The sequence below is a fragment of the Anomaloglossus baeobatrachus genome, chromosome 6, assembly GCF_048569485.1.
Source record: "Anomaloglossus baeobatrachus isolate aAnoBae1 chromosome 6, aAnoBae1.hap1, whole genome shotgun sequence".
In the NCBI taxonomy this organism is placed as follows: domain Eukaryota; kingdom Metazoa; phylum Chordata; class Amphibia; order Anura; family Aromobatidae; genus Anomaloglossus; species Anomaloglossus baeobatrachus.
The window spans coordinates 166,039,365-166,052,486 of NC_134358.1; the positions used below are offsets into that span (position 1 = coordinate 166,039,365).

At 53.5% G+C, this 13,122-nt stretch overlaps 1 protein-coding gene across 3 annotated transcripts in view; it reads left to right on the forward strand.

The window, feature by feature from the left end:
- The first annotated feature begins 201 nt into the window (after positions 1 to 201).
- The window catches only part of ROCK1 (Rho associated coiled-coil containing protein kinase 1), a 287,747-nt gene continuing 274,826 nt past the window's right edge, over positions 202 to 13,122 (forward strand). For 2 of the 3 annotated variants that reach the window (XR_012724294.1, XM_075314471.1), the window contains exon 1: positions 202 to 671. Coding sequence is in view for 1 of the 3 variants with exons in the window: in XM_075314471.1 (XP_075170586.1) it covers positions 579 to 671 (93 nt within the window). In the remaining 2 variants the exon portion in view is untranslated. Of the gene's footprint in view, positions 672 to 4,280; positions 4,303 to 13,122 lie in introns of those variants that run through there. The other variant, XM_075314473.1, reaches the window with a different exon arrangement.

Sequence of the window (13,122 nt, forward strand, 5' to 3'; positions counted from 1 at the left end):
TAGAGCCCGCGGGTGCTGCGCTTCCTCCTCGGCCGGATGTGCGCGGGCTCAGTGAGCAGTGACAGCCGGAGGGTTAGTAAATGAGGCCGCCATGTAGGAGACTGAGTGCAGCGCCCTCCTCCGCCTCCGTGTGAGCTGCCGCCGCCTCGTCCTCCGCCCTCTCCCGGCGCATGCGCGGCCTCCCCCCGCCCGTCTGTGTTTGAACAGGAAGGCGGACATGTTTGTGGAGCGGCTGAGTCAGGAGGAGCTTGCGGCATAATCATCATCATCCGTGAGCCGCAAGAGAAGAGCAGCCCTGCCCGCCTGTGCCCGGGGGAGCAGAACGGACGTGCTGAGCAGAGTTATGCCCGTGCGGCCCGGATACTGAGGCTGGACCGGGACATCCACAGCGCCGGCTGCCTGTCTGTAGTAGCTGTCACCCGGGCCCCGCAGAGCTGTGCCGGGCCTGTGTGTATGATGCCGGGGTCCGTTCCGCAGCAGAGCCCGGCGCTGAGGTGGGGGTGAGGGAGCTCGGATCCGAGAGACGCGCAGGCAGCCGCCCCCTCCGTCCTGCGCTGTGAGGCCGCACCGCCGGCACCATGACCACCGGGGACAGCTTCGAGAGCCGCTTCTCCAAGATCGACGTCCTGTTACGTGACCCGAAATCGGAGGTGAACACGGACTGTCTGCTGGTGAGTGTGCGGGGGGCGACCAGTGCCTGCCTGATGGCCACTGCTGGGGGGCGACCAGTGCCGGCCTGATGGCCACTGCTGGGGGGCGACCAGTGCCGGCCTGATGGCCACTGCTGGGGGGCGACCAGTGCCTGCCTGATGGCCACTGCTAGGGGGCGACCAGTGCCGGCCTGATGGCCACTGCTGGGGGCCGACCAGTGCCGGCCTGATGGCCACTGCTGGGGGCCGACCAGTGCCGGCCTGATGGCCACTGCTGGGGGCCGACCAGTGCCGGCCTGATGGCCACTGCTGGGGGCCGACCAGTGCCGGCCTGATGGCCACTGCTGGGGGCCGACCAGTGCCGGCCTGATGGCCACTGCTGGGGGCCGACCAGTGCCGGCCTGATGGCCACTGCTGGGGGGGCGACCAGTGAGGGGCCTATCAGGGACTACCTGCAGCCAGGCGCATCGGCCGGTGCCACATAGATCTGGTGTGTACAGTACAGTTGTCAGTGGTTATACACAGGCCCAGCCTCATTACTGCAGGGGATCCTGAGAGATGTTTCACCGGTGGGGTCCCCTGATGTCAATCATGTCCGGCCGCTCGGTGTGATCACCGGTGGGGTCCCCTGATGTCGGTCATGTCCGGCCGCTCGGTGTGATCACCGGTGGGATCCCCTGATGTCGGTCATGTCCGGCCGCTCGGTGTGATCACCGGTGGGATCCCCTGATGTCGGTCATGTCCGGCCGCTCGGTGTGATCACCGGTGGGATCCCCTGATGTCGGTCATGTCCGGCCGCTCGGTGTGATCACCGGTGGGATCCCCTGATGTCGGTCATGTCCGGCCGCTCGGTGTGATCACCGGTGGGGTCCCCTGATGTCGGTCATGTCCGGCCGCTCGGTGTGATCACCGGTGGGGTCCCCTGATGTCGGTCATGTCCGGCCGCTCGGTGTGATCACCGGTGGGATCCCCTGATGTCGGTCATGTCCGGCCGCTCGGTGTGATCACCGGTGGGGTCCCCTGATGTCGGTCATGGCCGGCCGCTCGGTGTGATCACCGGTGGGGTCCCCTGATGTCGGTCATGGCCGGCCGCTCGGTGTGATCACCGGTGGGGTCCCCTGATGTCGGTCATGGCCGGCCGCTCGGTGTGATCACCGGTGGGGTCCCCTGATGTCGGTCATGGCCGGCCGCTCGGTGTGATCACCGGTGGGGTCCCCTGATGTCGGTCATGGCCGGCCGCTCGGTGTGATCACCGGTGGGGTCCCCTGATGTCGGTCATGGCCGGCCGCTCGGTGTGATCACCGGTGGGGTCCCCTGATGTCGGTCATGGCCGGCCGCTCGGTGTGATCACCGGTGGGGTCCCCTGATGTCGGTCATGGCCGGCCGCTCGGTGTGATCACCGGTGGGGTCCCCTGATGTCGGTCATGGCCGGCCGCTCGGTGTGATCACCGGTGGGGTCCCCTGATGTCGGTCATGGCCGGCCGCTCGGTGTGATCACCGGTGGGGTCCCCTGATGTCGGTCATGGCCGGCCGCTCGGTGTGATCACCGGTGGGGTCCCCTGATGTCGGTCATGGCCGGCCGCTCGGTGTGATCACCGGTGGGGTCCCCTGATGTCGGTCATGGCCGGCCCGCTCGGTGTGATCACCGGTGGGGTCCCCTGATGTCGGTCATGGCCGGCCGCTCGGTGTGATCACCGGTGGGGTCCCCTGATGTCGGTCATGGCCGGCCGCTCGGTGTGATCACCGGTGGGGTCCCCTGATGTCGGTCATGGCCGGCCGCTCGGTGTGATCACCGGTGGGGTCCCCTGATGTCGGTCATGGCCGGCTGCTCGGTGTGATCACCGGTGGGGTCCCCTGATGTCGGTCATGGCCGGCCGCTCGGTGTGATTACTGCTGGATCTAATACATCTGTGATCACGCTGATGTTTGGGGTCATCCCCTTTGTTAAGGGAATCGGTCTCCAGGTTTTTGCCACCTAATCTGAGAACAGCAGAATGTGGACACAGAGACCCTGATTCCAGTGATGTCACTTGGTTACTTTCTGCACATTTGATAAAATCACTGCTTTTACTGCTGCAGCTCCCTGAATGTTGAGCTCTTTATAACCCGTCCACACTACTGACAGCTTTGTGTACACTGTGCATAGTCAGGAAGCTGCCAATCAGTGGTGGAGGTGGGGTTATACAGGCTCATAAATATGGAGGATTACATGGCAGCAGGTTTACTAGTTCTCTAGTGATAATCGGCTGCTGATAAAACTGATTTTATTAAAACTGCACTAAGCAGCCCAGTAAGTGACACATTGCTGGAATCAGGGTCTCTCTCTATATCATGCTGCTCTCAGATTAGGTAGTATAAACCTGGTGACAGATTGCCTTTAAAATAACTTGTCCCATGGGACATTGATTAGCCTTAAAGGGGTTGTCTCATGAGAGACTTTTCTGGAATATAACTGGGTCATCCCATACATGGCTGATAGAAGTGGTCTCTCCACCTCCCGTTCTGACCGCCAGTGAGTGGGGAGGTGATGGCGTATGCATTGGCCATTCATTACGGTAGGTGTTAGATACTCCGCGGTATTAGTAATGAATGGAGAGACTACTGTATGGTGCCCACTCCCTGGTGGTGGGACGGCGCTCAGTGTAGGATTGGTGCCCGTGTTCTGGAGATATTTACCTGGCAGACATTTCATATCAGATCGTTCCTAGTTATATACAATTCTTTGTAGAGCGCTGGAGTTTGTGGCCGACCCATAGACGGTGACTCCATTCATGATGGGATCCTCCAGCGATCAGTCAGTGATCTCCTCCCATATGAGTGGGTAATTACTCTTTTGGGGGTAACTCTCTAGGCAGGTATGTCTTGTGGGGAAACATTGGTGCAGACACTCGGCTTCTCTTATGCTTATAGGTCCTGACTTCTGGAAAGGTGTGTGACTATCCCATAGGCAGCTGTACTTTTTGTCTTACAGTTTTACCACTCCTCACCTCCGGCCCACTGTCATCCCTGCACATACATCGGCTGCACTACTGGCATCAGCATACATCGCTGAGCCATGGTGATAGTCTCGTATGATTGGCTGCAGCGGTCACATGCTGGCTGCCTCTTATCAAATGCCAGGGGGAGCATTGAAGCGTCGGTACTGGAGCACAGTGGGAAAGAAAAGCGGAGGAGTGATTGTTCTTTTTCTGAATCCCCCTGGGTCCCCCATCTCATCATTGGTTCGGTAGTGATAGAAACCGGAGAGAGTGAAGCGTTTCAGTAGTTGATAAAATGGAGAAAAAATAACTAACTAAATAAATGCTGCCTGCTGATGAGATCCTGGCTGATCTGCATGAATAATGATCTAGAGACAGTTAGAAATGTATAATATCACCGGATTTCCCCTTTAAGTCATCTGATGATGAAATCGTCCTCGTATCGAGAGGGAAGTGTGCGCTTGAGAGTGCAGATAATTATTATTGTTAGGTAGTGTTGTCTGGGCAGGCTCAGCACTGGGAGAAATCCTGACATGTAGCCAGATGGAAGGTATCTGGAGCGCTGCGGCCGTGTCCTCTGCAGGTCGGCCCGGAGGACGAGCCTTGCCCACGTGGATGCAGATGTACCTATATCTTTAGAAATCAGCTTTCCATGCTTCTGCCCATCAGTGAGGGTACGTCAGCACACCGTATCCCTTCATCACTGCTGCTGCAGTCCCAGACTCCACGGAGAGCTGGAATGGGTGGTGAGCGTGAAGGCAGCAGAGGTCGGTGGGTGGTGAGCGTGCAGGTGACGGGGGTCGGTGGGTGGTGAGCGTGCAGGTGACGGGGGTCGGCTGGCGGTGGGTGGTGAGCGTGCAGGTGACGGGGGTCGGCGGGTGGTGAGCGTGCAGGTGACGGGGGTCGGCGGGTGGTGAGCGTGCAGGTGGCGGTGGGTGGTGAGCGTGCAGGTGACGGGGGTCTGTCGGCGGGTGGTGAGCGTGCAGGTGGCGGGGGGCGGTGGGTGGTGAGTGTGCAGGGGGCGGTGGGTGGTGAGCGTGCAGGTGACGGGGGTCTGTCGGCGGGTGGTGAGCGTGCAGGTGACGGGGGTCGGCGGGTGGTGAGCGTGCAGGTGGCGGTGGGTGGTGGGTGGTGAGCGTGCAGGTGACGGGGGTCGGTCGGCGGGTGGTGAGCGTGCAGGTGACGGGGGTCGGTCGGCGGGTGGTGAGCGTGCAGGTGACGGGGGTCGGCGGGTGGTGAGCGTGCAGGTGGCGGGGGGCGGTGGGTGGTGAGCGTGCAGGTGGCGGGGGGCGGTGGGTGGTGAGCGTGCAGGTGGCGGGGGGCGGTGGGTGGTGAGCGTGCAGGTGGCAGAGAGAGGTTATCTCTGGTGCCCAGAGTTTGCCAGTGTTGTGTGACTTGAGTGTTGTAGAGGCGGAGCGCCCGGTCGTGGAGGGCGCACACAGGAAATGTCGTCTCTTTGAAGCTGCTCTTGCATATACTGACTCTGCCGGAGAAGCTCCGAGCTTTGTCTGCTCTGATGGCTTCACACTTGCTTTTCTTTCTCGGTGAATGATAAATCGGCGATAATGACTTTTTGGTTATGTCCCTGTGACTTCAATTAAATGAAACCCACTACAGTAATGAATCCTGGACCCTTCGTAATGGTGAGGGTCTGGCAGGGCTGAGTGAGATGTCACAGCTTCATGGGAAATCTTCTCACACGCGGTTATTGTCACCATTTCTAAAGGCTCATCCGATCTGATATCTAAAGTCCCTTTCCGGCAGTTTTTTATTTTCAGAATTTGTTAGTTCTGGGTAATGTGTGTCCATTGCATGCATTAATGTGCTTACTGGTCAGTGTAGCTTCTGTTTCCAGCGCCGCTCTGGTACCACTCTTCCATCATGTGATCATGGCTCTTTCTTGTTGATTCGCACATCGGACCATATTCCTTTCTTAATGTAATCCTGAGAGCCTGGTTCTGAGTCTTGTAGACTTACTGCACAATGTAACGTCTGATTCAGACAGCCAACATTATAGTGACCTGGCAGTGGGGGAGAGCACCAGAGCGGCGCTTGAAACGGCAGATGACAGCAGTGGGGTAGAGCACCGGAGTGGCGCTGGAAACGGCAGATGACGGCAATGGGGGAGAGCACCGGAGCGGCGCTGGAAACGGCAGATGACGGCAATGGGGGAGAGCACCGGAGCGGCGCTGGAAACTGCAGATGACGGCAGTGGGGGAGAGCACCGGAGCGGCGCTGGAAACGGCAGATGACGGCAGTGGGGGAGAGCACCGGAGCGGCGCTGGAAACGGCAGATGACGGCAGTGGGGGAGAGCACCGGAGCGGCGCTGGAAACGGCAGATGACGGCAGTGGGGGAGAGCACCGGAGCGGCGCTGGAAACGGCAGATGACGGCAGTGGGGGAGAGCACCGGAGCGGCGCTGGAAACCGCAGATGATGGCAGTGGGGGAGAGCACTGGAGCGGCGCTGGAAACCGCAGATGATGGCAGTGGGGGAGAGCACCGGAGCGGCGCTGGAAACGGCAGATGACGGCAGTGGGTAAATATCTTAATGCACACACCGATCATACTTTATTGATAGCTAACAGATAGTGAAATGAAAAAGCAGTGTCAAATAAATCCACCCTCCTTAAAGATTGTGCATGCAGACATGTCACTGATTTCCTGTATGCTTTTAAAGGGAACCCCATGGACATTTGCATGCTTTCCATAGTATCACGCCCCTGTGGGCATGATGCCATGGATCTACATGGACGACGTCACCGTCAGCTCCATGAGAACCTGCGTGCTCACATTTCCCGCAGCCTTGTTATCCGGGTGCTTGCTTGTCGCCTCCAGACGCGCACTGCGCATGATCAGAAGACTCCTGCGGTTCCAACCATGCGTAGAGCGCGTCTGAAGTTGACAAGCAAGCACCCGGATAACAAGGCTGCGGGAATGGCAAGAGCGCACGCGCGGGATTTCAAGGAGCGACTGTGACGTTGCTCGTGTAAATCCATGGTATCACGCCCACGGGCGCGATAACACGGAAAGAGGGCAAATGCCCATGAGGCGATGCGATATTCAGGGGGCTAGACCCTCTGATCATTTACATAGGTAACATGTAAGTAAAACTTTTTTTATACATTCATATTACAAAATATTATAACACAAGGATGGGTAGGAAGGGGTTATTAGGCCACACATGCTCCTGCTTGTAGGTCAGAACGTATATGGGGCCTGACAGGTTGCCTTTAAACTTTTAAAGTATCATCTGGGTGCAGAGGTCAGTGCTGCAGTTAAAAACGGAGCCTGCCCTGAAATAGGGTTAATGCGTGAGTTCTCCGTTGTGTGGCCGGGGGCGACCTGAAGACCTATCTGACGGGCACACAGGGCGAAGTCTCCATCTGACTTGGATGACATTGTTCTAGTGAAATCTCATGTGTGACCTTAGTATTGTCCTATAAATCTCACACCATTCAGAAGGAATAATAAAACTAGCATTGCAATTGGACTGTGCACAAGGATAATTGGTGCATGATATGGCCAAGTGCTGCAGATATTGGCACGTACAGGTAATGCACACGGCTTCACCTTTACATGTGGAGTATCTGCAGCACACCACAATCCCTTGTTCTCCCCATGTGAACCCACTGTTAAAGGGGTTGCCCCCTAATACTGATGGCTCATGGAGGTGAAAACAATCGATACTCCAGGGCCAGTGCCTCTCCCACCCGTCTACTGGGAACACGCCCATCTTAGGGATCATGTAACTGCTGCAGCCAATCATACACCCCTGATTGGCTGCAGCCTTTACAGTTTTTCCAAGTATGAGAAATGGGATCAGTGTAGGAGTCCCTAGCTCTTTAATTGTCAAGCGGGTGAAACCCTTTTTTAATTTTTTTGTGACCATTGATGGATTGATGAGGGATAAAAAAAAAATAAAAATATTAGAGCTGCTATTTGGATCTTTAAAAAAAACGAGATTGAAATTCAGAACTGGACATGGTGTCAGAATAGACGCTCAGGGACTTTGCTTTATCCACAAAACCAAAAGACGTCAAGGCATTATAGGGGGGTCTGTAGATACATGGAGGTCTCAGAGGCTGGGACCCCAACTACAAAACATTTGTGGCATCTATGATCTTGGATATTTAAAGGGATTGTCCCACTTAGCTCATTTCCCCATTGAGAATTAAGTGGAGCATGTGACGTCAATGACTAGTAGTAATGAGCGAGCACTACCATGCTTGGGTGCGTGGTACGCATAACAGGCAGGTGGATGCTCGGATGGGTGCGATTTGAGCACCCAAGTATAATGGAAGTCAGAGGATGAGCACCCAGGAAAATACTTGCGTTCCCCATTGACTTCCATTATACTCAGGTGGGACTTGAGCACCCATCTGAGCATCCAATTACTTGTTACGAGTACCAAGCATGATAGTGCTCGCTCATCACTAGTGACTACTGATACCTGCCGGCTCGTGGTCGTGTTTGGTAGATATCGTGCATTTGTCCTATAACGAGTGGGACCGGTACATAACACCTAACGATTGTGACCCGGCAGGTATCACTAGACATGACGGCACCAGCCCTGTTCTCTTCTTAATGCAGAAGTGAGCAATGGGGGAGAAACCCTTTAAGTGCTCTATCCGGCTCTGTTACCCAATCAATTTGCAGTATGTTTTTAAAGTAAGGAAATGCTTTTGTTACGGTAGAGGACTGCTCTATGTATGACAGCAGTGAATGTACTGTACATGGTGACCGTGTCCTAATGAAGGCGGCATATAGCGGCCATTCACACTCTGCATATATACTCTATTAGGGTATGTGCGCACACTGCAGTTTTATTTCTCCAGCAAAAAACACCCCCTGGCAGAAAAACGGACCACTGGCTGGAAAAAACACTTCAAAAAACACATGTTTGTGCTGCTTTATCAGTGCGTTTTTGCGGCGTTTTGTTGTGTTTTTGCCCATGCGTTTTTTCACTATATTCAATGGAAAAATGCAGAAAAGTGAACTGCTGCTTCTTTTTGCCTGCTGCTTCTTTTTGCCTGCTGCTTCTTTTTGCCTGCTGCTTCTTTTTGCCTGCTGCTTCTTTTTTGCCTGCTGCTTCTTTTTTGCCTGCTGCTTCTTTTTGCCTGCTGCTTCTTTTTGCCTGCTGCTTCTTTTTGCCTGCTGCTTCTTTTTGCCTGCTGCTTCTTTTTGCCTGCTGCTTCTTTTTGCCTGCTGCTTCTTTTTGCCTGCTGCTTCTTTTTGCCTGCTGCTTCTTTTTGCCTGCTGCTTCTTTTTGCCTGCTGCTTTTTTCTCCACCGAAAACTGCAGGCAATAAGGAAGCAATGTGGGCACAGCCTTTCTGAATTCTCATATACTTTGCTGGGGAGGATAATACATGCAGTTTAGGGCAACAAACTGCACCAAAAACGCTGTGAAAACTGCGCGGTGTGCACAGGGCCTTAGTGACGGCCTCTCTGGGGGTTCTAAAGCTGGACGCGCTCATTCCTTATCTGACTTGGCACTGTTTACCGTATGATGAAAGGTTTGCACACAGGCCCTGCAGTGCGGTGACATCCCACAGCAACTCCTCCACCCATCAGATCATTGCATGCTGGGAGCTGTAGTCCTTCCACAGCTTGCAGGTTACCAGTGTACAGTATGGGAGGTTTCGGGATGCAGGGCCTCTGGTCTGGCTGATATGCTAATATCAGGCCCACGTGTAGGCCCGCCTCAGATTATTGCTTTTCTAATGCTTTGTGTATTGTCTTTAGGGCTCATTAATATGCACAGAAAAATATCTTGAAGAAAAGCAACAATGAAGCATCTGTGCAAAGAAAAAAGGAAGTAGATTAGTGTGAAAGGGAAAATGTTAAAGTTTGATTTCCACCACCCACAGCAATCTGAGAACTTGTTTCTGTGCTCAGGCACTACTATCAGCAGCCGGGCGGCGGGGAGAGTCACATTCCCATGCTCATTACTCGCAGCCGATGTGTGGTCACTGCCGAAGACGGGGCGTGTTACACATTGCTAAGTAACTACAAAATATTTGGGAAACTTTCAAAGTGGGTTTGATAGATTTCAGTTGAAAACTGGATTCTTTAAAAGCCAAACTTCACTGACTGCTGAAAACTTCGTTAACCCTCTGAGGCCCGAGCTCCTGTCTGTAGGGACCGTGCACTGACGGCTTCAGCTGCTCCATGCCAGCCGCAATGATATGAAGGGAACATTCAGCTCAGACTTAAAGTGGCTCATGAGTTCCAGTAACTATGTTCACACCTTATTGGTTTTGTCAGCGTCTAGACGCAAGTCTTACCTGTCAATTTGTGACAATCTGCTGGTGTTCTGCCGTAACTGCAAATGACTAGATCCGTGGTTCCCAAACTCCAGTCCTCACGACCCCCAACAAGTCATGGTTTCAGGATTTCCTTAGTATAGCACAGGTGATGCCTTGATAATGATTCCATCACCGGTTCAATGGTAAGGAAATCCTGAAAACATGACTTGTTGGGGGCCATGAGGACTGGAGTTTGGGAAACACTGGACTAGATGGAAGAATTACAGTAGAGCATATCTATGTGCAAAGCTACTGGCCAATATGGACCTCGGCCCAAACTCTTTGTTGTTCCTCCAGCCTTCATCACTTTCTAAAGTGCCGTAGAGTCTTATTTGGTGACGTAGGATAAGTGCACTGGAAGGTTCTCAGCTGATATAGGTTATGTGAAATGGAATGACTAAAGTAGCTCAAAATGTCAACTACTGCAATCCACAATCTAAATCCACTGAGGATCAGTGATGGAAAACAGTGGGTTCACTGCGATGATGACGACGACGACCGGACGTGGACCCACTGGACAGTGCACCGGACTCCTCTGACTGAGCAGCGAATCGCTATACAGGGATTGTGTGGTGCTCCAATCAGAAGGCCTAAATGCACGGCAGTCAGGGACCCAAGGAGACAATGCTGGAGTGCATAGATGTGGAGGTTGTAAGGAGACGGCACTGAGGTGGTGTCTCAAGCGTGGCAGCACTTTGGTGAAGGCACGGATGAGACGGCTCTGCAGTATAGGCTCAGACGTGGCAGCACTCTGGACATGGCTCGGATGTAGAGGCACACAAGCAATGGTAAGGAGCAGGCTCTAGGAAGAGACAGATGTTAGCAACACAGGACTGGTACAAGGACTAATAGCTAGACTAGAGACAATAACCAATGGTCCTGGAATAGCAAAGCATAAACTAACAGGATACGTTGCTCAGGCGCCTCCTGTCAGGGGAGGTGAACGTAAATACCTTTGAGGTAAAAGATGACCTCTGAGAACACTTCCAGGTAATGAGACGCCGGCCCTTTAAGAAAGGGGGTGCAGCCACGCACTCTGCCTACGGGCACTTCCAGAAGCAGTATGTGCGACCTGGGCCGCTGCAGGCCCTGGGGCAGGAGAGAAAGCAGTGGAGCTACTGAGCAGGCAAGAGGAAGAACGTACGGTAACTGTGGGAGCCCTGGAGCTGGGGCGTGTGCGGCTGACATGCTCGAACCAGAAGCTTCAGAACTGCTGGATAGATGAGGGAGGACGCCCCTGCCGGAGCCTGGGATCAGGGGCACGCTGGGACCGGGACCAGGCGCTACACATTGGGGTTTTTTATCAACTATTTTCAAAATCTTCCGACTTCATCAGGATTAACCACAAGTAATTGAAAAAACACATGTTCTCATAGCCTTAAGGCCGCTTTACACGCGACGACATCGCTAAAGCGATGTCGGTGGGGTCACGGATTTTGTGACGCACATCCGGCCGCGGTAGCGATGTTGTTGTGTGTGACACCTATGAGTGATTTTGAATCGTTGCAAAAACGTTCAAAATCGCTAATCGGTGACATCCCCCCCCCCAATCTCGATTATTGTTGCTGCAGCAGGTACGATGTTGTTCCTCGTTTCTGCGGCAGCACACATCGCTGTGTGTGACACCGCAGGAACGAGGAACCTCACTTTACCTGCGGCCGCCGGCAATGAGGAAGGAAGGAGGTGGGCGGGATGTTACGTCCTGCTCATCTCCGCTTTTATTGGGTGGCCGCTTAGTGACGTCGCTGTGATGCCAAACGAACCGCCTCCTTAGAAAGGAAGCGGTTCACTGGTCACAGCGACGTTGCTAAGCAGGTAAGTAGTGTGACGGGTCTGAGCGATGTTTTGCGCCACGGGCAGCGATTTACCCATGTCGCACAACCGATGGGGCGGGTATGCACGCTAGCGATATCGGTACCGATATCGCAGCATGTAAAGCAGCCTTTAGAGCACCACTCCAGCGTTTTGTGTTTTTATTTTTTTTTCAGCATTGGAATGGCTTTGTACATCTAAGCCCCCAGTGTTATACTCACCCTTTGGCGTTTTTATCCCTTTTCACCGCTGCTCTGGTCCCACGGCTCCATTTTGTTCCCGTAACTTCTCACTGCACTCATATTTTCAAAGTTACATCACAAGCTCTTAATACAAGACTATGAAAACCAGAACAAGGCTCTCATAGACTTGTTTTGATTTGTGTGAAAGGATAGGGCTTGGCTCAACTGTCATAAATTAGGTGCTTGGAGAAAAAAGTTATATAGGGAAGAGATCTCCAGCAACATGAAAACGGGGCAATCATAAATGCACGCTGAGAGCCGAGCCAGAACGAGGCACTCATAGACTTGTATTGATTTGTCACTTCCGACGTGCTCTGTGAAATACTAGAGCTGCTGGCTGGTCACAGTTTGCCTACACCGACGGGGGCAGTGGTGATTGGTGAAGCTGCCAGAGGGTGTGTATATGTCAGGGTGCAGGGGTCTCAGGTTTAAAGCACCACTCCAATGGTGCAATAAAAAAAAAGGTGGAGTGGTGCTTTAAGGGCCGCTACAAAATTTAAAAGGGTTTTACCATCTGTGATATTTCTGGCACATGAAAGTTGCATCCTTTAAATGCCTGAGAGATGGGACATGTACCTCTGAGAAAAATATGACGTCCCCTTGTCCCCCAGCGTGCACTCCAGAGAGCCGGCCTTGCATGTATGACTCTTCATTGTAAACTCAGCTGCCGTAGACTTACACTGGAGGGAGCCATATGCATCACCGGCCATGTACTGTACAGCACATACACACCATTCATGGGTCCAAGAGCCCCAATCTCCTGTACTTTTATGACCGCTTCTGTTTTCTCCGATTTATTAAAACCTGTAAGCAGCGAAGCATGGATGGGGGCCTCGCAGACACATTACAGGCCTCCTGGTGAGCTCCCCTCCTTACACAAATATTCTTTTGCCCTTCTTGCCCCTTTATCAGTGCAAGGACACAACCAACTGCAGAGATTCCTGGACCCCCCAAGATTTAATAGTGAGAGATCGTGCTTATACACTCTCCAGTATAAAGCTGGCCATTATTGTAAATGTGGCCATTATTGTAAGTGATCTCCAAAGGACTTGTCTTTTTAGTAATGAATGCATACATTTTAATGCGAGATTAGCAGCCCATCTATGCTGTGATCTGTGGCCTGGGCCGCATT